The following is a 27,519-nucleotide window of genomic DNA, read 5'->3' on the forward strand; positions in this document are numbered from 1 at the left end:
TTATATCAGCAATGAAGAAGTAATAAAAAAAAAGGCATAAAAGTGTTTTTTTTTGGCAGCAGAGGAGGCCAGGAGTCGCAGATCTGCAGCCCTGGGTGCACTGCCCTCCATGCTCTGGGGCTCTGGTGCCTTCTCCATGTAGCATCATCTCAGGGCGAGCAAAGGGAAACTGTTCCTAATGGCCTCCATGTCCTCACGGCTCATGTCAAGCAGTTTTTGATCATTTCTGAAAACTAGGGATTTCACCAAATTCCCTCCACTCTTGAATTTAGCTACTTAACACCCAGCAAAAGGCACCCCACACAGACTGCAGGACTGCACTTGCCCTGGCATTTCATGGACATGTGCACCACACAAAAAAAGAAAGTACATTCACCAGTTTGGAACTGGTAAATATTCACAGGAAACAAGAAAACATTGGGGAAAAAATCAGCCAAAGAAACAATCTGATTTTGCATCTCTTTCCTGGCCAATTTACTTTGAGGATTTTCTGCTTTGGAAAATGCCTGCCCTTAACAACTAGACATGGAGCAAACAATGTGCCTGGGCTTCAGTGTGTGAGATGGGGCTGACAGTCACGGCAAAGTCTGCAGCAGGTTACATCCACCAAGTCTCACACATGTGAAAGGAAACATTATGAGCTTAAGAGGCTGCATGCAAAAAATCTGCATAAAATGCTACATTTATCTTTTAGATCAATATAACTACATAGTCCATGGTGCACAAGTAAATAATATTCTGAGCATCTTAGCATCTTAAGTATTTACTTATTTTCTATATTCAGATTTGATACTTTAAAACAAGCAGTGGTGCCTTAATGTATAATCCCCTTTGAAAATAGGTGGTGAGTGAAAACAAGCAAAGAGTAAAAATCTGCCAGTGTGCTGTAGTGCAGCTTTCACACTCAAGATAGAGCAACAACACGCTAGCCTAGGGAAAATATCAATACATCAATTACTTCTGCATTTTTAATATGGATAAAACAGCCACCCCTCCTTCTAGCAAGCAGGGCTGGTTGTTTTTTTCCTTTTTTTTTTTTTTCTCTCCCTTTCTTTTGTGAAGAACACAATCAGCTGAGAATTGCACAGCATCCTTTCTGTGTTTCTTATGAGAAACAAACAGAGGGAAACTCATACATTTTAGAGGAAGCTATTGTTGGTTACTCTCACTTAATCATACAGAGAAAGAAACACTTTAGTGAACAAGGTCAAAAGTGTAATTTCACTGCTGTCATGGGCCCATTGGGATTCTGGTGCTCAAAACAAAGAGGCATCTCCTACTGTTAGGAGTATTCAGGGGATGCCCTGATTCCATTACACACTTTTCCAGCCAAAAATGATTTGAAACGCAACATTAAACTGCACATTCCTACAACCGAGGATAAAAATCTGGTAAAGGTGACAAAGAGAGACCATTTGGAAAACCCTTTCTGACAGTGTATATCAATTCCAAGCCACAGGGAGGATGTATCTGTTTTGTCAAAAGGTGTTAAGCATTGTGGATTCGGTGCAGACGAAGCAGAAGTGTCTGGCCTGTCTGGAGAGGTATTAGAAATGTGTCAATGGAAAAGAAAGAGGGATTAAACTGACAGAAAGAATAAGGCAGGGTTTTATTACATTCAAAGACGAAACCAAGCAGTAGATTTTAATTAGGTGTGTCACAAAATAGCTGAGGGAAAAAAAATATAAATCCTAGAGCTGTGGAATTGGTCTAGGTGGGTGCTTGTTTACTACAGTAACTAAATGCATGCATTTAAAGAAGCCGAGGAAGCACAATGCTACTGCCGGGTGAGCTTCAGACTGCTTCTGTTTATTTATGTTTTCTTAATTGCTACAAAATGAAAGAGGAGTGATGATAAAAAGATTCAGCATAATGCTTACCTCCTCTATAAATTAAGTACTGGAACTTCACCGTTACGAACAGCCTTTATGATTACTGCTGAGTTTTAAGACCTTCAGCCCTGGCACCCTGGTTTCACTTACTGCTAACCGTATCACTCTCCTTACTCCCATGCAGGATCATTTCCCCGTGTTTACTTCGAAACCAGGTGAACAAATACTTCATTGCATTGGCCGTAATCATGGAACTACAGTGCAAAGCCTTTAAATGATTTCCTTAATTTTGTGCATTAAGTCAGGCTGGGGATAGTGACACAAGCCATTATACAATGTTTAGCTGGCATTAAAACAGGTCCCAGTGATGACATACCCATCACCATAAAACTCAGAGGTGAAAGCAGCAACCCTCAGCAACACAAATGGCAAAACATGCAGCTGCCTCCCACCTGTGATCCCCAAGGTACGTTTTATATATGCCTCGCTCCTACTTCACATCTCTACCAAGAAAAAAAAAAACAAAGAAGCAACAAAACATGGAGGGGGCACAACTACTAAAATTGCCCGTCCTTATTTTCCATCTACTGCCACACAGTCCTGCCACCCTGCTTTCTTCACAAGCCAACACAAGGAGCAAGAACTTAGGGCTGCACAGGGACAGGGTTAAAATAATTTCCTACACCAGTGTACTTTGCCATTCCCTGAAGGAACCATGAAGAACAGTCCTAGGCTTTTGGGAGGGCCTTGCAGGGCCACGAGCCCTCTGAGCAGCTGGGGTGGCCACCTCAGGAGCATTGGTGTCCAGTACAGCCGTGGTGCTCTGTGAGGATGACAGTGCTGGGCTTCCATGGGTGTTGCATCCAAGGGCCCCTCCTCATTTCCTTGCACCAGAACTGAGCCAGCCGTGCTGCACCACCCTGGGGTGCTACAGGCATCTATCTCCTCTTGCTTTTCCAAGAAACATGGGAATAAGTTATAAAACTCAGTTTCTGTAAGAAACCTCAGGAGTCATCTTTCAGAGGCACCGTACCAGCGAGTGAGCTGCTCCTGTAGCACGTCTGTAGGGTTTTATGTTGTTTCCAGTTACCTGACTCATTGTATTTACATTTCTAATGCTTATTTGGTGATTCCTGTGGCCTCTGGGAAAAATGAGGGTGCTGATACACTCTATAGCCACTATTTTGGTGGTCTGGTTGTACTAAGCAATTGTATTATTTTTAATAAAGGATCATGACTGGGCAGGTAGAAGCTATTTCTCAAAGCAGGATAATATTCATAGCTTTCCATGGAAGTGTTTACTCCTCATTTCTACCAGCAGCCGAGCCAGTCAGCATCTTCCTTACTGCAACTGAGAGCAATAAAAATCTGAATTTTTAGAGCTCTCCCATTCCCTCTTGTGTATTCAGCTAACTTAGTAAGCAGTTAAAGGGATTTCCTACACCCAGCAGCCTCCCTCTGCCCCACATATTGCATCCAATAGCGAGAGGCATTTGGCTTCCACCAGCACTGTTACTAAACTTCTTCAGTTGTTTCTGCATCACTGCTCACTCTCTGGTTTAAAATGAAATATAATACTGAGCTTGCAGGTTGTCCACACAGCAGACAGCCTGGAGAAGACATACTGCCCAGTAATTATCGGCCCCTGGAGCTCAGAGATTCTTTGGTGGGGTGTAGCTTGGTTCCCAGGAGACTGTCCCTTAAATTCCCTGCTCTACTTCAGGTCCTCACGTGGACTGCTTCTCTGAGCCAGTCTAAGTGTGGAGTTGTTATTATTAGCAGTTGGCTAATTATTAGCAGTCAGCTTTATTAACAGGGTTTCATTTTAAGGGCTAATTACACTTTTTTTTTTAGTACTCCTCCCATCAGTAATGTGATGGTGTTTGCTATCTATATGTGATTTCTTTTCCTTTTTTGTTGTTTCATCGGGAAAGTAACTTTTACTATTGAAACATGCATCAGTGGTGCCTTTGTGTGTCTACCTATGCACATTTACCTTGTGCTATTTGCTACTCAGATACCAGTAGCATGACCCCAAAAGACAACTAACTGCACTACAACATTCTGTAATGAATTGCCTGCACTTTCCTGCTGCTTTACACCTGAACACACTGATCCTTCCAGCAGCCAGGAGGCCATTACAAGCCAGTCTGCAGCGAGAGGACACTGCTAGCCCGCAAGAACTGCCTGCCGATGGTTCCAGCACGCTAACATTGGAGATTTGCTGCCCTCATGGGATTCATTTTGCTTGTGATGATTTCAGTGTGTTCTTAATCTGAACACCACCAAGCTCAGGGTCGCAGTGACGATAACACCACCACATTTCTGCACTGGCTGAACGTGCCACCCGTGACTCGGGTCGTGCCAGGGAGATGAGCAAAGCAGCGCAGTCACATCTCTGTGACCAGCTCTGAGCCTCGGGACCGGTATCTGTGGAATCAAAGCCTGTTTCTCTGCTGTCCAGGATATCACATTCATCTCCAGGACGAGTTACTATGGCAACTAAACCTGGGCTTAGGGATGAAGGCATCGCTGTGCAAGCCAGTGCTTGCTTTGCCAGTAATATGGCTGGGATACAGCTGACCACAGAAGATGGAAAAAGTGCAGGCTTTTTTTGCCTGCTGTTCAGCAATTTATCATTGAGGATGCCGGAATGATTTTAGCCCCTAAAGCATTACATCTACTTTGATTTCAGCTTTTCTACTTTCTTAACTTAGCAGCAGAACCTTCCAACACATCTCTGACCCCAGGAGACCGAGCAAGCCTCCAGTGCTCCCCCTGGCTCTCCTCCTGATGTTTGGATGGGAACTACAGATGCAAGGTGCCCAGCCTGCTTGGCATGCCTTGGTGCAGGCCCTGTAACACTGCAATGAATAACCCACTGGTCTCTCTCTGGTCAACTAAAAAGGCACAGATTATAAAGGCATTTCTGAGCTCAGCTCCGTGCGCTGGGACATATGGATTCCACTGTACTTCTTACATCACAGGCTGCCTGGACTCAAAATCACAGGCTCTTTATGCATCAGCATGGTTAAAATTATGCCTCAGCACCCTTTGCTCATCTTACCTCAGAGATTATAAGCTCTACAGGCTACACGCACGAAATACATGTGAGGATGTTATTACAGTGAATTTTGTCCTTGATTAGTGCTTATATGCACCAATAAAAGTCAGCAACAGGGGAATTTTTACTTGCAGTGGTAGCAAGCAACTGCTTTGTATGTTTGTTTGTTTGCTTTTGTCTGGTTTGGTTAGTTAGTATTTGTTTTGTTTTTCAAAAGGCTGAAAAAAAACAAGGAGGATGGCAATTTAGAGAATCCATTGCTCCTGGAAACTAATACCAACGAACTGTGGCTTTGCAGCTTACTGAGAGAATTTGAATAGCAAAAATTTCTGTTCTTCCTCATAATCTGAAATATAAAGACTTCATGCATAGAAGGTATCTGTGTGGTTTGGGTCTAAGACCTGGCTGAATGTACCACACATAGTAACTGTTTACAATGGCTTCAACACCTGCTAGGTTGCCATAGACATTGCTAAGGCATACTCTCTCCCAGAAAAAACAAGAGTTTGGAGAAGAAGAAGGATTTTTTTTTTTTTTTGGTCTTCAAAAGCCTATGAACACTGACTGCCAAATTAATCATTTCTGCCAAGTCAGTGCTGGAGAGGATGTGCCAGTGCTTTGGAACTCATCATCCACCGCGTCGTTAGAAAACGCTCTCTCCCGTCACTGCACTTTGAGTGCAACAACTTATTTCTGATCCAACACTTTTTCTCCACACCTTTGATAAAGTGTTTCCTGAAGTGCCTCCAAAAGCTTCACCCGACACAAAATTCTGCAAGATGATCCGAGGTCACCGCTATTCCTGTGAATCCTGTGCTCTTACTTCTCCTTGGAAGGAGGCCAAGTGGCAGAAGGGAAGCAGAAGTGTTTGGAAGCCTGACTTGCAGGCCCTGCAGAAAGGAAGAGAAGCTGGGGAAACAGTGAGATGCTACTTGGCCCTATCTTCTGGGTCTGACTAAGATGTCACGCTCTTTTCCAGCATTTTCTGCTCAGCAGCAGAATCAGACTTCTCCACCTACCAAACTGCAGTCAGTGAAGGAGAATGTGCGTGGGAGAGACTCGCTTTGTTTTGAATCCAGTCCCTCTCCACTTCACAGCCTCCTGAGCAGACCAAGCAGAGGTTGTCTGTTGCCCTGGGAAGACTAAGCACTCACTATTTTTGAGTGATTCCGCCAAAGAATTAATTATCATCTAAAAAGAGGAAGTGCATGCAGCTTGGCCAAAGCATGGTCTGTAGGTGTTGCTCTCGCCTCAGAGGAGGCACCACTTGAGGATTTGGAGCAATAAGAATTTTCAAAGGTGGAGGAAGTGTCATCATGGCAAAAGGATGGACTCTGTGCATGGCTCAGATTTGCAGTTCCTCTTGTCTCACTTTTAGGGGGAGACAGGAATAAGAATGCTGCTCCAAATACTGCAGATTGAAGAAGTGCAGTAACTGAGTTAGTCTTTCCTTTCCTCCAGAGACCTCTAAAGACGAAACACAATCATTGTTTATGCAGACACAGATGTAAGGAGATAAAAGACTTTAAAGAAAAAGATACACAATTTAGATTAGAAAATGGCTAGTTAAGAAAAATCTGAAAAAATCTGAAAATTAAAGTTTCTTAAAGGATACTGTAACACAAAGACAAAAGCAAATCAACTCTACAATAATAATAGACTCGAACACTGCTTGGCTTCCACCCTTAAATAATGTTAGAGCTTCTGGCAAAAATCACCCTGCTGAACTGCCTTGAGGAAGAGGTCAAATAACATGAGCCACAAAAATGGGTCAGAATCTTCAGTTCTGATTTCTCAAAAATTCTAGTTAAGCTACAGTGTCAGCCAACAAATATATTGCTGCTTCCATGCTTCACTCGTTAACTTCATAAAACCATGATTCCCCAAATTTTACTCCCTTCAACGAGAACTACTTATGAAAGAAACAGCTAACAAACATCATGACACAGAAGAACTATAAATGTAGTGAGATTCAACACAAGCAGTAAATCTGGAAAGAATGGAAACAGTAAACACGGTAGAATTCCACTTTTGATTTACTATTATAGTGCACTGTGAGAAGTCAGTGTTAAATACACATCTGGGCAACTGAAGCTACAATGAAGTTGTTTAACCTGCAGCCACATGGAAAACCATCTATTCAGTGAGCTCATATCATTTAGCTATCCCAAATGCCTTAGCATTAGTTCTACAATTGCAAAAAGGAGGAGGAAATATGTTCTGGACATGAGAATATATGTTGAATATACCCTGAAAAGATGAGCACAGGGGAGCAAAAAGCAAGGAAGCAAAAAAAATATAAAAAGAAGAAAAAAAGAAAGAAAGAAAGAAAGAAAAAAAAAAAAACACAACAACAACAAGCTGATGAAGCAAAGCAAAAAATCCAGTGACCCTGCAAGTCTATGAAGCCTCCGAAACATCAGGCTCTTTGCTTTGATGCCATCTTATGCCAATATATCAAAAAAACCCAAGAACTCATTTGCAGATTTAGCGAGTGTTTCAGGCCCTATGGAAAAGTCAGATCAACTTGTGATGTTCTGCATCTTATACAATGATAAAAGCACTGCCTACCTAAGTGGCTCCAAACACAGCATAAAATGGCAGTGCCTGCAGTCTCTGAGCAGCTTCTTAGCCAGACAACATGAAAGCCAGAAGAACGCTTGTGCCAAAGATAGTTAATATGATCATATCGCATTAGAGTCATTGGAGTGATATTGGGCAAATGTTATGTTGCGTGAGGCTATACAGTAATGGGCAGTAATCAGTAAAAACATTTTAAGTCCTTGTTTTACTACTGCTTCATCACTAGCCATAAAAAAACATAGTAATAAAGAACATAAAACTAAAAAGAACCGAGATTAACAAGGCGTGTTATGGCAGTTTAGAAGTAAAAGTCACTTTAGCAATATAAAACTGAACAATACTACTTAAAAGGATGAGTAGAGATTTACTACTCATTATTAAAAATAAAAAATAAAAAAATAGCTATTCAGAGAGTCCACAGCATATCTATCAAATTGGTAAGCAAAGTACCAGTGCTCACTAAAAAGGCACTATAGATCGGATAGCTGACTACAGCACTGTCAGTCCCTACCTAAACAATCATGCATGGACAGTGTTAACCATTGAGAGGGGGAAAGAGAAAGGGAGGCATTAAAAAGCTTTGGCCAATATTCAGACATGAATTTTGACTGTACAAGTAGGTATATTTATGGCAGAGTTCAAGAATGATCAGCAAGCCATTAGAGAATGAAAGTGGCTCCCTCCAAGTTGTTTTTATCAGGCTCTGAAGACATCACCTCATTTTTAGTAGGGTTCTGGTATCATGTGCAGTTAACATATAATTATTACAGAACTGTGATTGCGTCGTTAGCAGAAGTTTAATTATATCATTGACATTAGTGATGCCATAACATCAAGCTCAACAATAGTTCATAACAAAACGTACAATTAGCACAATTTTTCTCCCTTTTACACCAACCAAAAGTGTTCAGCTTGGAGAAGCCTAATAGTCCCTACAGAAGTGAGCTAGGGCTGAACCTGAAAGGATTGCTGGCTGGTAATTTAGTAATATGGTAATTAAAGTCTTTTCATGATGTAATTACACATCAGCTACAAAAGGACAGCTGCTATACAACAGTGCCAGGGTACGTGGCATGAAATGATTAGATTTGAGAAGCTTTAGTGGTTAAACTGAATACCACAGACATAAGTCTGAGGTATAGCTGGCACCACATAGCACATTATTATTCAGGTCTCACACTTGGCGTTTCCTTAGTCTCATTGTGATAGTAACAGTTTGTTGTATGTACCTTGGTCCTGTGACAGCAGAAGCTGTTCAAAACCCACCTTTATAAGCTTCTGCTGTTTTGAAATCGCCTGGAATTAAAAGACCAAACCCTCTTCTGGGCAGAAGCGGTACAAATGAGTTTTGCGTAAACTCAAAATGTTCATTTCTCACCCCTGCAACATGAAATCTCCTCTCATAGACAAGTCTGTTGGAAATGTAGCTTGATTTATTTGCAGTTGTTTTTTTCTTCCAGTGTGGGAGTGGAGAAGGTAGGAGAATGAGGACTGAGAAGAGGCACAAATGAGTAGGTGAACTGAAAGAAACTAAGACTCCACCGAAGAACGGAGGGTTTTGGCATGTGCTTCCAAAAGCAGAAAGCACAAAGTCCCCTGTTTGGGGAAAAAAACAAAACCCACTCTTCTCCTCAAGAGTATATAAATATTTTGTTTAGTAGTTTCCTCATAATATTTATCGCTGCCCTCATTTGTATCTGTACAAAGTACAAAGTTGACCACGCAAGGCATGAGACAGCAAAAATGCACATATTTTTCCACTAACAAGAATAAGAGCTTGGCTGCACGACTGGGCTCTTAAAAATACAATAATGCACTGTGCACTCTGGCAGTAGGCAGACAAGCTCAGAGCTGCTTTTCTAGTCCTAAAATGTCATTTCAGAGATGATAAGCAACTTGGATGTTTCACAGACAACTGCAAACTCTCTTTCTGAAGCATGGGAAGTAGTGGGAAAGATCAAACAGTCTCCTACATTTAAAAGCTTTTATTGAATATAGTTTCTTCAGCTAGAAAATCTAGAAACAGGCCAATTTGGGGAGTCCAGAGAATTCTCCTCAGCATGAGGAATGTTTCTGTGAGGTCCATTTGGAGGGTGGAAAAATGAACTGTTTTTGATCTGAAGTGACTCTGTTACCTGCAGGATCTGAGAAATGAGTAGAAAAACTTCAGTCCTAGTTCAAAGCCTTGCCAGTGGTTTCCCTTCCCTCCCCGTTCCCTTTTTTCTAAAAGAGATGTTTTGGATGGGCTTAATGAACATTCAAGGCCTTCTGAAGTCTCAGAAGTTTTAACTGCAGAGGACACTGGAACCACCTCATGATGACCATCAATAGGAGTTTCTTCCCATGAGTACCAAGAGGTAAGAAGGGAACTGAGACTGCTCTCAGGGAGCAGAGGAAGAACCCTGGGGAACTGGAAGCAGCCAATCACTTAAGAATCAAGACCTCAGCTACTCAGAAACAGACCAGTTTTATACCATACAGTTAAGAGACAATACAACAATTCAGCTAACTCAATGCAAAAGACTCAACTTTACTTCAGTGGATAGAAGCATTGGAAAACATGATTACTTTTAATTTAATGGAAGAGAGCTAAAGTGTAGTGCAGCTAATGGTTCTGATGAGCAGATAGGTGGTCTACTCAAATGTGTCTGCAGCCACCCTCTGTGAGGACTCATTTGCCGTTTGATGGGAAAAGGAGATTCAAATTTGGCACTTGTCAGGAGGAACTCGTTGAGCAATTTACAATTTTATTCAGCAAATTCATCATATTAAGAACAATCACCAACAAAAAAAGAATAGCAACTTTATGCACAATGGATTTGTCTTACCTCTGACACATTTTAAAGCAGCCAGAGGCAATAAAAAATATTTGGTTTGTTACAGAACACTTTGCTCTTGAGTGCTGTCTCTGTAAATACATGGCTGTACACAGTATGAGCATGAACTGTCAGCACTCAAAACTCAAAAAAACATGAATGCGTAACTGTAGCAGTCTTCATCGAAAGACATGACTCAGTACCTGCACAGACTTTAGTTATTCAGCTGCTAACTAGCTGGACCCAACTGCAGACTCTGTCCTGTGAAGAACTACTCTGCCTGGCCTGCTTGTGCAAAGAGCTGCCAGAAGAAATACGTGAAGGTCTGAAGTCTTGCAAGAACAGTTGTTCTCTCCCTCTGGCAGTGCTGTGGCCACAGAACAATAGAGAGGGAAAGTATGCTTCTAGTTTTAGCTGACTTAGAAGACAAAGCAGCAGCTTTTCGTTCACGAGATTTAAAGCATCCAGCTTCAAACTAAAACAAAGCGACAAGTCTTGAACTACAGCTTTCAGTTCTGAGAAATGGCCGAGTACACGAGTCAGAAGAGGTCACAGTAAAAAAAACAGTGATAGTCCCCCTCCCTCCCCTCCTCTTCCACTGAAGGACTACAAGCTATTTGTTTACAGATGATTACTGTCAATTATATTGAAATCTTGATAGATCAGATGGTGTCAGGTGGTTTGCCAAGGCTAGGCCTATGGACAGGGGCCAGCAGACTTTCTATCGAAGCAGTCCAGCCCCACCAGCTGTTCCAGATGCAGTCCCCCTGTCAGTGTTCAACACACAATTCTACTGCACATCCAACATCTGTGTCAATGGCTCTTAAGTGACTTTCCACCTCCCTGCAGCCATCAGCTCATTCAGAAACAATAACAAGGAACTGAAAAAGTTGACCTACCTGAGTGCATCCACCACTCAATTAGATACTGGAAGCCTATCACTGCCTTTTGCATTAATTTTGGGGAGAACTGTCAAGAGTCCAGCCAAAAAAACAGAATCCCCTTGTGATGGCAGTTGCCACTAAAGAAATCAGTAATGCCAGATCTTGGGAGTTTGGAGGTGAAAGTTGGGGAGACATCACGCTCACTTACCTGCTATCACCAGCATTTGCCACGTACAGCTTCCCCAATAAATACACCACCACAAGGGCTGTGCAGCCACCAGAAATATTATACACGGTCCTCTCTCGTTCTATTTGCAAATCCTACGGGAGAAGAAAAGAAAAATGTATAAAGAGAGCACTGCAATTAATGTTTTGGAAAATGAAGACTCCACTAAAAGGTTACAGTCTTCCTTAAACTGCAAGTCCCACTGGCTTTCTTTATGGTTACAGCTTAGGCCACATGCTCAGGGAAAAGAATGAGAAGTCTTAGAGTACCTACTACTTATGATACAAAGCTGAGAAAAAATCAGGACAGGAGATTGTAAAACATCACACATCAAGGAATAAATGGTAAGGCTGAGGGATGCAAGAGATTTTACTATGGAAAAAACACAATGGAGGCAAAGATAAATGTAACTTCACAACAGGTACCTGGTGGTATAATTGGAGAGCACTTTACATAGACAGCAAATAATTAATGAGACCTAGCTCTGACATGAATAACTACCTGCTCTCCAAACAGGAGGCTAGGGTTGTGGAGCGTACACCTTTACAAACAGCAGCAAGACACATTCATGCCACAGAGCTACCCTTCAGAAACACAGAAGGGAGGGATGCTAAACTTGTTAAGGGAAACAAACAAAAGGTCAATAGAACAACATTTACTGAAAAATACCAGGCACTCACAGACCTGCAGGATGAACCATAGTATTTACGGCTGTCTTACCTCACCACTTTTATGAGGCCCTGGAAAGGTTTAATTTATGCACATGCCTGGGTGCAAATATAGGGAGGTAAGTACTTACCCAAGCAGTTTTTCCTGTGTTTAATTTCCAACTGATTCTGAGTTTAATAAATTATATATATTAATATATATAATAGATACATTAATAGATGTGGAGAACACAAGTCACATCTGTCACTGACAGTCAGTCATGCTCAGAAATATGCATTATCCCAGAAATATACATTATCCCAAGAAAGACTGGAGATCATAAAAAAAACCAACAACGGGTAAACAAGCTACTTCCTAGTACTCCGTACATTTTAAACAAAAATTGAATTGTATGCCAATGAACTCATTCTGCTGCCTCTTAGTTTGTCTTGTGGTAATAACCCAGCATGTTACAAGCTACCCTCCTCTCCCGAGTCCAGAATCAAGCCCAATTTCAAACTGGTCTTTCTCTGATACTGGATTCAGACAGGGATCATCATTTAATGTGGCTGTTGCAAATGCTGGCAGATCTTTCCAGCTAAACCCTGCCTACTTGTATGCATTTTTTATTATGAATATATTTGCCTCTGTGTGTGCTCTACTTCATTTTCATATTTGCACTGAGCAACAAACAGCTCAAATTGTCCACGCCTTGGGGTATGGGATTTAGAGCTTTATTTCAGAGCTAAATTTATCCAAAGAAAAGCACCACAACAAATGCTAGCCATGACAGCTGCAATTTGATTGAAAACCTGCAGCGCCGAAGCAGGCTGGGACCATTCTTTGTTTCCTGCAAATTTCCAGAGAGGGAGGTGACCGGGGGGCAGTGGTGGGGATGCTCAGCAGTGCTCGGCTGCTGTCCCGAGCGAGCTGGGCAGGGAGGGCTCCCATTTCTAATAGCGCCTGTCACAAATAATGCTATTCCTGGCGTGCAGGCAGCCTGATCCCATTTGTGCCATGGGGCGGGCGGCGGGGACAGCAAGAGATGTGCAGCGCTACCCGAGGAGGCCATCCTCCGCTGCGCATGGGAACTGCACTGCACGCTGCTTCCCTGCAGGCAGCCGGCTTTGCTGCAGCTCTTGCAAATCCATTCAAGGATGGATTGTTTGGGGGGGGGGAAAAGCTGTTGTTATTGGGTTGGTTGTTTGCTTTTTTGGTGGTGAGGACCAGGAGGCAAACACCTCAAAGCTAAAATCAAATCTTGCAGCGCCTTTGGTCACAGACACGGGCTGCTTGCAAATGCCACTTTATCTAATCTGGCCATAGAGAAGCTGATTTTTCCTCCCCGTGGTTCCTATATATTTTTAAATTAAGCTGAAAAGAACAGTTCAAAGGAAGCAGACGTTTCTAACCATCAAAATAATTTAAACTTACAAATACTACAGTGGATTTTCCAGGCACTGCCAGGAATTTTAAAATACCTTCATCTCTGCTGCTCAGGGTATCCTCTGAGACCTTGAAACAAAGTACAATTCCTCACCTGGCTTCAGCCCTGTCACACGTACACTTCACAAATGCTAGGATACCTAAATTAAAATTTATTTCTTTCAATAAGCAGAACTCAGAAGCATTTATTATGAGAGGGAAGATGGATAATCCTTAGGGCCTCATTCGTAGAGTTTCCTTGACTTAAACTAGATCTGTGTACTGAAGGAGAAGGTTTCCTGCACATCAACAAAATTTGAGGGAAAAAGGTAAAACAAAATAAAGCCCACGACTGCCACTAACTCATTCTGATGTAGAGATATTGGCTTTTAATGAAATACTTTGTAACAGTGCTTCTTGGAAAGTAGTACAGCACAAAGGGGCAGAAACTCAAGAACCCCCCGAAGCCCTTAGAGGTGTAAAGGGGCTCATTCCAGACAAAGCCCAAGCACATGCAAAGCTTTCCTAATTTCCCACCTGCAGAAAGATTTCAGAGCAACTTTTTTTTTCTTTTTTTTCTTTTTTTTTTTTTTCCCCCCTCCCCTCTTTTCTGGAGAATGCAACTTATCTCTCCACAGCAATCTGCTGGGGAAGAGCTGAGCAAAACTGAGCTGAATCAAATGATGCCTTGCTCAGTCCAAGGGGCAGCACGTGGCACACTCTCAGACCCCGATGAAGCTGGGAAACTTCACTCACCAAGTAGAAAACAGATATGAACTGCAGGCTGGAGAACAAAGGACGAAGAAATAGAGGGCTCATTAGTAGCTGGGACAACACCCCTGTTTTAGCTATGAAATTGTTTAAAATAAAAAGATTTCTGCATCCTCTGTGCAAAAAGCAATCATTTAGTGCCAAGGAAGCAGATAATTTAATCTGTGCTCTGCTCCTCTTTTTAGGGAGGGGAGCAGGTAGGAGCAGGGTGCCCTCGGGGTTGCCTCATACCTGGCCCCCCAGGTGATGGCACAAAGGGGAGGACGGAGCCAAGCCTCCAGAGGACACTGAAGTGCTGTGAGGTGTGTTTCCAGAGGGTGATGGAGAACTGTGGTCACTGCTCTGCTGATGACAGAAGCAGCCTGAGGATGCAGTGTGAGCCCTGGGACAGACCATCACCGCTGCCTGGACCACTCAGGGGGTCATCCTAAGTGAAGGTGCATCCTGCAGCTCAGACCTGAGCTTCCCAGAGCAAAAGCACTGGTTCATCATGCTACTTAACAATCTCTTCCAAAAAAAAAAAGGGGGGGGGAGGAAGATTACGCCATGAAGCCCGTACAGTTTGCTCAGCCGGAGGCTCACGGCGGCTTGCTCGTGCCACCTCGTGGAGAGCTGGTGGAGGGGCTCGGGTGTCTGTGAGCACAGCGTGGGCCGCTGGTCTGGGGGTGCTGTGGGACCCCCCTTTTTCTTTCCCCCTTCTTCCAGCAGCATGTGTCGGACACAGCTGATGCAGGCTCGCACATGCAGGCTGCTGGTGTGCTGCAGAGGCGAGGGGAGAGAATAAGAAAGCTGCAAACGTGGTGGTGCAGAAAGCAAGTGCCAGCCCTATCTGTGCCAAATTAAATTTGGCATCTTGAAAACAGAGGTAGGTAAACTCATCAAATCGCAGTACCAGCATTTCAGCTAGTTATTACACTGCAATAACTACTAACAAAACTACTTGTCATCTACATGCATCCTCACTGTAGGTCCTCCAGGACCTTCATCTTGCTATGACAGCAAGGAGCTTTACTCCCTGCACAGAGCCTATATGATGGCTGTTAAAAAAAATAAAAATAAAATACCATGTTTCAGAGGGCAAAAAGTCAAAATTAACTCCTTAAATTGCTTTAGCTCTATCAAAAATGCATCAAAAAGCCTGTACCACCGTTGCAAGCTTCCCTACTTCTATTTCCTATTCCTATTTGGCTATTTAACCAGAGGGTTTTTTTCCAAAAGAAAACCATACAACATATGCTGCTCTCAAGATTGGTGCCATTTTCATTTGAAGCATTTTCTAAAAGCATCTGTCTAGATTTCACGTGAGTCAAACAAATTTCAATAAAGAAGAAAAAGCATGGACTTGGAAGCATGGACACAGAAAAAGAAGAGACACAAACATACACCTTCCGATAAATCATGCAGCCCAGTTCTGTGCCATTTTTTCCTGTCCAAAATTAAATAGGGTTCAGCGTGAAATACATGCCTTCTCTCACAAGATTAAAATAGATTTAAAAAACTGCACTCCAACATACAAGGTTAAATTCAGGGAAGGGATTATAGTTTGATTCTTCTATCTAGAACTGAAGAGCACTTGCAAGCACCCTCCTGGTTCCTAAAACTGAATCTCTAAATGCACATCTCAACACCCAAGGGATGATTATTACAGGATTTGATTTACTACACCTTCAGAAGTTGAGCTAATTTATTTCCACTTAACTGAAGTAATTGTGGTCACTGACAGTTACTGACACTGAGAATTATCATTATTATTAATATTATTTTAAACAGGAAAGTAAATTACCAGCAAACACCTCACAGCAACTTGCTAATCTCAGTTTCAACACAGAGAACACTATCTAGAAGTACTTCAAAAAGTGGAAATCTTAATTGCTTAAATTTCCAAGTTAGACAATAACTTAGTGTGTAGCAGCTTCCCTCAGTGTTTTGGTGCACGTAGCTGTAAGACGAGCACTGTCCAAAATAAAATCGCACCTGACAAAGACAAATAATTTTAAAAAGCCATTTGATATAAATCAATTGCATTTTGTTTGTCACTCAAGGCCAGAACAGGGAGAGCTTAACTAGAATTCATAAGGACATCAGGGAAAAAAGCAGTGGCATGCAGAAAAAATCTCCCAGGAAAAGGGGACAAAACCCTCACTAGACCAACCTGGCAGGCTGGACAGTTACTTAATAAAGAAATAAATAAACAAAAAAGGAACCAAATCTACCCAGCATTTGTGTCGGGTTCAAAGGGTTCCTTTGCAGTGCTGGGTTTTTCAGGAAACAATACCGAGAAGCCTGCCTACGTGTCCAGGAACATGAGCTTTCCCCAAGTGCCAGGTAAAATGATACACCCTGCTGGCGCTGAGCCCCTGGAAATGATGCAAGTCTCCGCTGTGCTGAACTAACTCAACAACATCCATGATGTTCCACCACAAAACAGGACCAGATAAATAATGTACTATGGAGGAGAGGCCCAAAGCCTGCTAAGAGTATAAACAAGCAGGAAGTTAGGGAGAAGTGGGATAAAGACAAATCAGTGCAGGTACAGCTGAGACTGAGTAGTACTGACCTTATGAACACAGACATTCGTGCAAAAGAAAATGGTCCTTTGCCTAACCTGATTATGATTACAAGACACCACCTAGAGTTTGAAGTATATGTAATTATCTAATGCTTTTCTTAATCCGACTTTTTTATAAGACTTCCTTTTAAAGTAAAAGATAATGCCAGGGTTGTACTGCATTGTGAGAGCCACAGTTGGAGTCAAAGTAAAAGGGGGATTTAAGGTACCTGACCAAAGGCACAGGGAGGAAAATGAGATACTCTGGGCTTCAGTTTAGAAAAACGGAGGACAGATTACTATGGTCTGTATGTGGAATACCCAGCCATCACATCTGTAATAAATTATCCAGGGTTTCTACATTTCTACTGTATTACAGCTTTTCCACTGCTCAAGGAAAAATGCTGTAAGAAAAATCCCTGGCTAGGGTATGGTGGGCAGGCAGCATCATCTCTTCCTTCCTTCTTTCCTCAACAAAGAAGGGAGCAAGCTAGTCCCTCTTTCTGAAGGGGGCACGCTATACTGGCAGGACGTTTTCACGTCTTCCTCTTTCCTTTCAGCTAGCAGAAACTTAGCTCAGTAGCTGCAGTGTGCTCATCTGCTCACGTGCCCCACACTGTCTGATGCCAAAACCTTGGCTGTGGGTCTCACTCCTGCACATACTCACCTAAAAGTTGGATGATGCTGTCCAGAGCCAGTTGGAGGATGTGTTTCCCTGCACATCCCTGGCAGTCCAGCAAGATAACTGCTATTCAGAATTCAAAGTGAAACACCACTTTGTAATAACAACTGCAGTCTCTAATTAGATGCATGTACTAAACAAAATTCACATATGTCAGGAAAAGCTATGATTGAATCCTGCCTTTGTACTTCTTTCCAGACAACAAATAAAACCTCTGGGAGATGCTCATTAGTTCAAAAACCTTCTGCTCAAAAAAGAGGCAGAGAGAGAAAGAGAGAGAAAGAAGACATCTCCCAAGACCTTATCCCACGTGTACTTGCTGGCAGACCAAGCCTCTACTCTGCCTGACAGGAATTATTTTTAAGACTGTGAAGAACTGAGGGGGAAAGTGCATAGCAGTTATATCAATTACAAAAGCTCAAAGAGAAAACACAGCCTTCCATGGGGAAATTGGAGGATATTCTGTTTGCACAGGGTCATGATTTCTTCTCAGATATCCTTGCTGTACACGAGTCAAAGTGGGTGGTAAGAACTTACTTCATGCCCCACTCACCCACTCCCAACCAACCTCACCCAGGAGCTGAACACACTCTCTCCCCACAGATACTGCCTTATGAGCAACCTCAGTGAACTGCAGGTCATCAGGTCAAGGAAATTGGCTCTCATCCATGTCCCTGATGTGATTTTAGGACTCATTTTTGTGCAGTTGTGGGCAATACATGCAAGTGTCTGCAGTGCAAGGGATGCTGAGGTGCCTTTGCTGCTGCTCCCACAGGGCAATGAGGCTTTCCAAGGCGCATGTCCATATGTGTAGCCTGATGACAACAGCCAATGTTGAACGTGCCACTATGAGGCAACGCTAATTTTTAAGATTAGAAAGAAAGAAAAAAAAAAGGAAAGATGAAAGAAAGAACAACAAACTTCTCAGAGTCTTTCTAGCAGAGTAAACCAATAATGATGTGGTCATGGCGCTACCTGGGATTTAGGATGTTGCTCCTGTTTGACTGCTAGCAAGCCTGGCAGCAGCTCTAACAAAGGGAGAGAAACAGTTCCATGCCTCACAGAGATGTACTAGTTAAACTGTTGAGGCTCTGAAATACCATCTATGTATGGACAGGATTATTTAAGTAGGGAAAAGAAACTGAAAAAAAAATCCCTTAAAGTTCATTTTATCCAGGCCATGTGGACAAAACCCAAAGACACACGTACCATTTCCTTGAATGCACTTTCTATAGCCCCAATAACCAGGCACTCATGTGGGATCTTCTTCTCGGTGAAGAAGCGTGTTGGAGGTGTGCTGGGTGAGCCCGGGGCCCCCACGCCGCCACGCAGGGAGGCTGCCCGTGTCAGTGTCCTGCTGTTGGTGGCCGGGTTGTCAGGCTCCTCTCCCAGGCAGGTGGGTGGGAGGACAGCCGTGTTCCTCAGGATATCCACGATCTCCTGCAGCTGTTCCAGGATATGGTGCTGCAGCAGTTTGGAAGCGACCACTGCTGCTCCTGAGCCAGCATGTCCATCAAACAGGGACCAGTAGTACAGGCTGATCCCATCTGGGTCCTGGGGAGGTAGAAGGAGAAAAAAAAAGAAAGGAAAAGAGACAGTCACTGTCATGCAACCACAGGTGAGGTAAGTGACGGAGCAGCCCGTGGCACAGCAGCAGCAGGTAAAACACAGGCCACTTTCCTAGAGGTATCTTTCTACTGAAAAGGCAATAGTCCAGTGTGTTAGCACAGCTCTTGCAGGGAAGAGACATGTATTTTTACCTATTTTTCAACCGCCTCAAAAAATACTAACAAAAAGGTTGAGGTTGCCATCTTTTTCACCTTACAGTCATCACAGAATGCCTTGAACAAACACAGCCGCCTCTGTGAGACTGCCTTCATCTCCTAATGAGCTAGTGCCACGGTGTGACCCCTTCCTCTGTAAGGCCCACCCATGCTGACAGAAGGTACAGCTCAGGCTTTTCCTGTCTGTGTCAGACTGGGAACCAGCACAGAGCTCCTCAAGGCTGGTGGATGCACTAGGTCTGCCTGTACTCTTCATGTACTAGCATATACATTCACTACCTAAATATTCCCAGTCCCCCCAAAAGTTTCTTGTATGGTACTGGAGTTACACATCCTATGTATAAGTGTATCAGGATGGCTCTCAGCATGATAGCACACTTTTAGATCTCACATCTTACCTCAGTTCCTAGCAGGCTGGTCAACACAGTTGCTCTCATACAGGCAGAGTAAGTATCTAAAAAAAGTAATTTTTTCTAGGCATCATTAAGAATAAAGTATATGTGGCAATGTTATATATTTGTTCAGCAGTTTTTGATCAACGATGTGATTTTAAAATATTTCTTCACTTCTACTCTACACCTGTCTATGTAAGTCATCTCCACTATTGCTCTGATTTGAGCAGAAATCATGTTCTTGTGGTGGCGTTCAGTATCACAAAGATAGGGCCCATTAACCCTGGCCTCAAAGTAGACCAAGTTCTCAGCAGCACAAGCTCAGATCTGCCTGAAAAAGCACTAAGGAGTCATACCCTAGATAACTTCAACTCTTCTGGAAAACTCACCTCAACATCCTCAGGGAAACATTTAAGGACTAACAGTACCTGTCCTTGCATTATAGCATATTTGGCAGCAGCATCAGGAAGGGATATTTCCAGTCTCTCTTTTGTCCTGTTTCTTCTTAATCCTGCACCTTCTCACAGCTTTGCTGAAATAACTGCTCATGGGGCTGCCTTGCAAGCAAGAAGGGAGTGAGCTAATAAAGATTTTGAAATAAATGATTTTGCAAGGGGTGTGAATCAGGCAATACTGTTGCAAAACACCAAATACTACAAAAGGCATAACCTATATCTCAAAGCAGTCAAATAACTTAAAAATTATGTCTGAACTTTGTGCTGACTATGGTCTAATTTAGGATGACAGACATCCTAGCAATAGCTCCACAGCTAAAATGCATATTTATTTCATTCACCCAAAACTGCTTCCTTACACAGCAGATCAGCATATAGTCTATGTACCACCTGAATCTCCTCACCCCATGCACCCAAAGCACTGCTCATTTCAAAGCTGTGCACAGGGTTGTGAACCACAGCTCCTTTTACTTGTTGCTGTTCCAGCAGCTCCACAAAGGTGCCAAACACTGGCAGTAGGGCAGAGAAAGCAGGTTGGATTGGGAACACCATGAATTGTCATTCACAAATCCAAAAGTAAATATTCATTGCTGACCTGAGTTACAAAATCTGAAACTTAATGCAAAATGTCTCCTTTGCCAACAAGTATCTAGATCATCGCTACAAGTTCACGTTGTTCAAAGCTGCAGAATATTTGCCTAGGGGGACTTGAAAATTAAACCGATACTCACATTTTAAAGAAAAGGTGCAGCATTGAAGAAGTTTCCAGGGTGCAGTGTAGCTCTGCTAACAAAATGTTCCCTAGGCCTCCAACCTGAGATGTTATCGCACCGGGGGAACCTGGTGTGCTGGCTCTAAGGAATAGCACGGAGCGCAGAGCGGCGTGGAGACACCGCGGCTGGGCTCTGTGACCAGGTGGGGACCCGATTGTTCTTGTGCACACCGAGACCAAGCAGCTGCCCTGAGCCAACCACCTGCCATGGCTTTGACAAAATGCTGTACTCCAGTGAACTTTGCTCATTATAATATCATTATAATGCCAAAACACACCTCCATCCCAAAAGCCACCCGCCTCCAAGGTGCGACCACCCCTCACAGAGCACGCGCTCTGAATTTCTCGCAGCCTATTCCTTTAAATGAAAGCCAGAAAACTTTGCACCAATCGTACCCAAGATATGCATGACTAGAGTCACTCAAACTCCACCTAAAAGACAGAAAATAATATAAATTGACTTAAGAGGGAGGGGATGTCAGGGAAGATACCATCTCGAAGGATACCTTCTGACTTCTTGGATCAGTCGACGGGCTGAGCCTCTCTTCCCCCGCACTGGAACACCTCTGGGTAAGATTTGAACACTTGGTCACACCGAGTGCCTCCCTGGGAAACTTAGATATCTCTATAGAGTCTTTGTGCTTTTTAATGTGTTAATAGCCAGCCTGTGTTACTCATACTTCTGGCATTTGAGTGTGCTTTGCAGACAGTGAATTTTTATCACCGACAATCCAAAGAACCTGTGTACCTGTTGCTGTAATAAACTGCACTGATCGCATTGTGACAGCTGTAGCTGTGACAATTCTCATTGAACACGACCAAACTCTGAAAGTGGTGGTTCGTGGAACGTGACTCGAGTGAGGGTGTGCTGCATTACTTGTGAGTCCGTCATCAGGGTAACTCGGTACTCTGAACGCGGCTGGACTTGTAAGGGCTAACTGGTCACCCCTTTAACACAACAGAAAAATTGGCGTAATCAGCAGGATTGCCATGGATAAACTGCTGCAAAAATATGAATGCGCTCCTTCCCAGGTTGCGAGGGAGTGGGCTCAAAATTTTTGGAAAGGTGGAGAGAAATTGGTAGAAAGCATTAAGCAGTGTCAGGCTGCACAAAAGATCGGAGTGGGAAAATGTAAAGGTGCAGTTTGTGAGGTGTTAGGAGCCGGTTTGTCTTCTGCTCAGCAAGGAGCTAAGGAAACTCCTGCTCCCAAACTAATTTCTGATGTGGAATACGCGGCTTTGAAATCAGAAAATGAGGCGTTAAAGTCATCATTGGCCTCTGAAAGGGAGATGGGAAAAACATTAGGAATTAGTGTGGATAAACTTTTGAATGAGAATAATAAACTTTTGAATGAGAATAATCGTCTTAAACAATTACTGAACAAGTATAATCACCTGGTAAATAAAATAAAGCCTTCCGCTCCAGTTAAGCAGGTTCATAGATTAATGCATAGTGCAGACCCTGAAAGCTGGAATGGTGAAATTTGGTTTGACAGTGATGATGAGGCCAAAAAGACTGCCAATTTTGAACCTCAATCGATTTCCATGAGACCTTCGGTTAAAACTGAGACCACCGTTGATGATGGAGTTGAGATCCGCACTACAGTGCGAACGATCCCATGGTCACCAGCAGAGCTGATAAAAATACAGGAGAAGTTCTCAAGGCGGTCAGGAGAATCAGAAGTCAAGTACGTGTGGCGAGTTTCTCTTGAAGGAGGAGACCAAATTATGTTGAGTGAGGAAGAAGCAAGAGGCTTTTGGGGACCAGGAGTATTTTTAACCACCACACCAGGAGACCATAATTACTCCTTAACTGCACGAGCTGCATACTGGGCGGGGGGTATAGATCCTCAGGAGAGAGGGGAACCCCTGGAAATTAGAGCCACGAGCTATTCTGACCTGGCTGTCGCGGTACAGAAAGCAGCCTGCATTCAGGCAATATATGAAAGAGATGAATTTAGGAAATCCCCAATGTTGGCTCCTATCAACCCAGCTCGATTAACCCCTCTTATCCGTGGACTCCCTGACTGTCTTAAGATGTTTGTATCAAATACCCAGGGTCGCATACAAGCTGCTCATAGGGATGGTGATCGTGGTCGTAGGCAAAATCCATACTTCCCCATTCCCACCTGGAGTGAATTTGTACAAGATATAGATAACTATGCACGCCGAATGGGCTGGATTAGTTTGTCCCATACTAAGCCCCCAGATCACTCCTGGCGAGCGCGCCAAATCCACACGCAAAACCCCAAATATCCCAACTTCAAAGAGACATTCAAACATAATAAAGAACGGACTGAGTTGTGGCGTAAGGCCATAGCTTTGGGTGTACCCCGACCAATCTTGCGTGGTGTCTCTATGGAGGATCTCCGTATATTAGTCCAATCTCTGGTTAACAAAAATAATCCCGGTGGGGAGAGCTGCCTAACTGGAAAAGCCCCAGCCCACAAGGAAAGCAAACCTCCTGCACCAAGCCCACCTGACAAGGCAGAGTATCAACAAAAAAACTCCTATCCTCGGGGAGGGCAGCAAGCCACCCTGCTCGGCAGGTATTAGCAATTTAATGGCCCTCTGCTGAATACTCTTACCCTACCATTGCCTTCCCATTGGACCCCAAAATATTGGTAAACATTCTCATTGATACCTGAGCCCAAATGTCAGTAATTACCCATGAGACAGCACAAACCCTGGGTGTAACACCTGGTCAATGCAGGGTTAAATTCACAGGAATCGACGATGTGGAAAAACAATGCCCCACAACAAAAATTTCACTCTGGCTGCCAGAGGAACGAAAATTAACCAGGGCAGAAGTGTTAGTCAGTGCTGCATATACTTATATAGATTGTTCAGGAAAAGTACACCACATCTGCACCTGGTGGATTTCACCCTCTTTCTAACCCTGCCGGTTGAATACAACCGAGCATGTTTTCTTCCCTTTTGTGTTCACAGGAATCCCGAGTGAACCGCGTGTGGACAGCTGGAGAATGACAAATCAGCAGTTTGGATTGATAATGCTATGCTTTACCCTGACATTAATGCAATCCCCTCTGGTTCATAGCCAAAAAGACCCTGAATGGCCGTGGTCCCAAGCCCAGGTTAAATACACTGGATTATGGGAACACTTGCCATCAGGGAAAACTTAAACTTAGCTACTGTGGCTGTGCATGGAGGTGAGGTGTTTCACCGTGACATCTCGTAACGACCCTTGGACCATGCATTGTCACGATACAGTGCAAGTGTTGCAACACTGCAACTCTTCAACTTAGCTGGTTGCTAAAAAGGATAGAGCTATAGTTGTGCATTAATATTTCATAAATCAACTCAAAATGTACCACCTTTTTGAGAACTCCATACACTGGCTGGATAGCATGGTTACACGGATGTTCTCTGAAAAAGTCTTGGCGCATGCCACGGGATACAAATTGGGTTATTGGGAACAGGATTAGGTATATTAAATAGCATTGATGCTGAGGTCCTAATGAGCTGAATAACTGCTACTACAGACGACCTAAGGAAATTGGAATGCATCCTTATCGGCCTTAGGAGCAAGTCAATGGCTTTTATCAGACATTTTACCCCATTGGGAACAAATTGAAGAAAATGATCATCAATTAATTGTAAATGCCCTTAGGAAAACCCAAAGTAATACTTCTATTGCCTTGAGCTGCATCCAAGTGCAGTTATGGATACAGTCTGTAGCAGCAGCTATTATTAGAGAGGGAAAAGGAATAACCTTATCCACAAAAACCTGAAAATTGATTTGGGATACTGCTTCAGAATTTGAAAAGGATTTTCAAGCATGGTGGCAATTAGTCAACTTTACCCATTATGCAGAAAGCGATAAAATATTGCTTTAATAAGCAATGCTACAGTATACAACGTATATCCAATCATTGCATTAGGACTCAGTCATCACGGAACTATACTTTATCCTAAGGAGCATAAAGTATGGGCCCATCAAAAGGGAGGAAAGTGGTAAACAATTGATGTAAATGCATGTATTGTGCATGAACAAAAAGGCTTCATCTGTGAAAGTAACATGCTTGAAGCCCAAGACATTTGTTCTTGACACTGAACAAAACATTTATCACTTTGAGATACACCCTAAAGAAACCCCTGAAACTACTTGTATATATTGGGATAGGCTGTGTTTGCATGAGAACCCACTGTGATTCTATAGTCATAGATAATATTACTGTAAGTGCAAGTAATGACTCCAATGTTTGTGTTTTTAACTTTACCACGATTCTAGGATGTGATTTTAGTTACTTAGCTCCTGTCACCTCTTAACAACTTATTACATCCAATTATACTCTACTTCATGATCTGCTGTCTACTCCTATTGGAATGAACCTCACACTGGTGAAGAAATTACTGTTATATGAAGCTTTGAAGCAGTTGATGAAATGAGTTCGAGAAAATGGACAAAGGACTCATTATTGTCCATCATGATATAGAAGAAATACATCGAGTGATGGGAAGAGTAAAGAAAGATGAAAAACACTGCTGCTGGGACACTTTCTTTGGATGGATGCCAACTGACACAGGAATCTTCAACAAGATGCTTCACCCTGTTGTTGTTTGGTTAATACTCACTGCATTATGTTTTATGCTAAAAATTACTTTGTATGTTAAACTTTGGATTATGATACCTATGAGATATACATATACTCGATAATCCTCACCACAAGAACATACGTGATACACACGATATATTCCAAATGTCGTGAAGCTTGAGTGACTATAGTCATGGGGTGGATTATGAGGAATAATTCCCTAAGGTGACTTGAAAATTAAACTGATATTCATGTTTTAACAAACAGGTACAGCATTGAAGAAGTTTCCAGGGTGCAGTGTAGCTCTGCTAACAAAATGTTCCCTAGGCCTCCAACCTTAGATGCTATCGCACCAGGGGAACCTGGTGTGCTGGCTCTCAGGAACAGCACGGAGTGCAGAGCGGCGTGGAGACACCGCGGCTGGGCTCTGTGACCAGGTGGGGACCCAATTGTTCTTGTGCACACCGAGACCAACCAGCTGCACATTTTCTGCCCTGAGCCAACTGCCTGTCCTGTTTCTGACAAAATGCTGTACTCCAGTGAACTTTGCTCATTATAATGCCAAAACACACCTCCATCCCAAAATCCACCCGCCTCCAAGGTGTGACCATCTCTCACAGAAAATGAAAGCCAGAAAACTTTGCACCAATCGTACCCAAGATATGCATGACTAGAGTCACTCAAACTCCACCTAAAAGACAGAAAATAATATAAATTGACTTAAGAGGGAGGGAATTTCAGGGAAGATACCATCATGACTTCTGGGGTCAGTCGATGAGCTGAGTCTCTCTTCCCCCCAATTAGGATGCCTCTGGGTAAGATCTGGACACTTGGTCACCCCAAAAGCCTCCCTGGTAAACTCAGAAATCTCTATAGAGTCTTTGTGCTTTTTAATGTGTTAATAGCCAGCCTGTGTTACTCGTACTTCTGGCATTTGAGTGTGCTTTGCAGACAGTGAATTTTTATCACTGACAATCCAAAGAACCTGTGTACCTGTTGCTGTAATAAACTGCACTAGATTGCATTGAACCTAGCCATGACAGTTCTCATTGAACATGACCAAACTCTTTAAGTGTGGCTGTGCTGGTTTGTGGAACGTGACTCGAGTGAGGGTGTGCTGCATTACGTGTGAGTTCGGCATCGGGGTAGCTTGGACTTAAAATAGTTAATTTGTCACCCTTTTAATGCAACGAAAGTGCGAAAAGTTCATGGCTGAATAAACACAATTACTTAAAAATCTATTTGAAATGCACTTTCAAAAGTCTGAATTATAAATATTATCCTTTTTATTATGATTATTTAAGCTTCTGGCATTGTTGCTCTGTGTACAGTGTATCAACTGCATGTAGTAAAGTTCTAAAGTATCCTCAACCATTTCACCAAGAGTATAGTCACCTATACAAGGGAGCTCCTCTAAGCCTGACTTCTACCAAGAAAACAAAGAAAGCAACCTATTGTGCACACCATTCATTTCGTTATTGAAATGCTGAGAAATGGGAGGATTGTCTTGCAGTACTGGATTACCCACCACAGTAAGCATCATACAGGAAACATCCTATAGTTGTAGGGGGAAAAAAACAAGTGTATACAGCTCTGAATGCAGCTCCATATCCAGTCCCACCCACTTGCCTGGTTTGGTGAATTCACCAAAAACATTATATGAATTTTTTACCCCTGAGGGCATGTCTGGCAGTTGTGCCAGCTCACTCTTGGCTCAGAATCACTGGAAGTCCACACAACTGCTGTCTGTAAAGTTCTGCATTAAGCCATTTTTAACAGATAACAGGATTACTGACCAAAAAATCTGTTTGCAAAAATAGTTTACTATTCATACAAAATGTGAAGTAGTTTGCCAGCAAAAACAACTGTCCCAAATTGGTAGTATAAAACTAAAAACTGAAACCATTTATTCAGAATGGCAACACTGCCTCCTGGGAGCTGGTGGTCAAGTTGCTTCTGCTCCCATTCCTCTCTTAGGGTTTGTTTCCCTGACCAAAATCCCTCTCTTATGGTGCACCACAGATAATGTTTCCACTGTTTTTATCTTCATACCATTTGTAAGGTGCAAGTCCTTCACAGAC

General features: G+C 42.9%; 1 protein-coding gene and 1 long non-coding RNA gene across 3 annotated transcripts in view; one reads left to right on the top strand and one right to left on the bottom strand.

Annotated features, from left to right (window-relative positions):
- The window catches only part of PPM1H (protein phosphatase, Mg2+/Mn2+ dependent 1H), a 138,099-nt gene that overhangs the window by 41,082 nt on the left and 69,498 nt on the right, over nucleotides 1-27,519 (bottom strand). For both annotated transcript variants that reach the window (XM_038173265.2, XM_072034371.1), the window contains exons 3-4: nucleotides 18,689-19,033; nucleotides 11,388-11,500 (exon numbers count right to left, since the gene is read on the bottom strand). In XM_038173265.2, the coding sequence (XP_038029193.1) occupies nucleotides 11,388-11,500; nucleotides 18,689-19,033 (458 nt within the window). The remainder of the gene's footprint in view (nucleotides 1-11,387; nucleotides 11,501-18,688; nucleotides 19,034-27,519) is intronic.
- LOC140001822 (uncharacterized) lies at nucleotides 20,853-26,471 on the top strand. The gene is made up of 2 exons (XR_011807373.1): nucleotides 20,853-21,452; nucleotides 23,832-26,471. It is a non-coding gene; the product is annotated as an uncharacterized lncRNA (long non-coding RNA).

Source organism: Anas platyrhynchos, chromosome 1, assembly GCF_047663525.1.
Source record: "Anas platyrhynchos isolate ZD024472 breed Pekin duck chromosome 1, IASCAAS_PekinDuck_T2T, whole genome shotgun sequence".
NCBI classification, from domain to species: domain Eukaryota; kingdom Metazoa; phylum Chordata; class Aves; order Anseriformes; family Anatidae; genus Anas; species Anas platyrhynchos.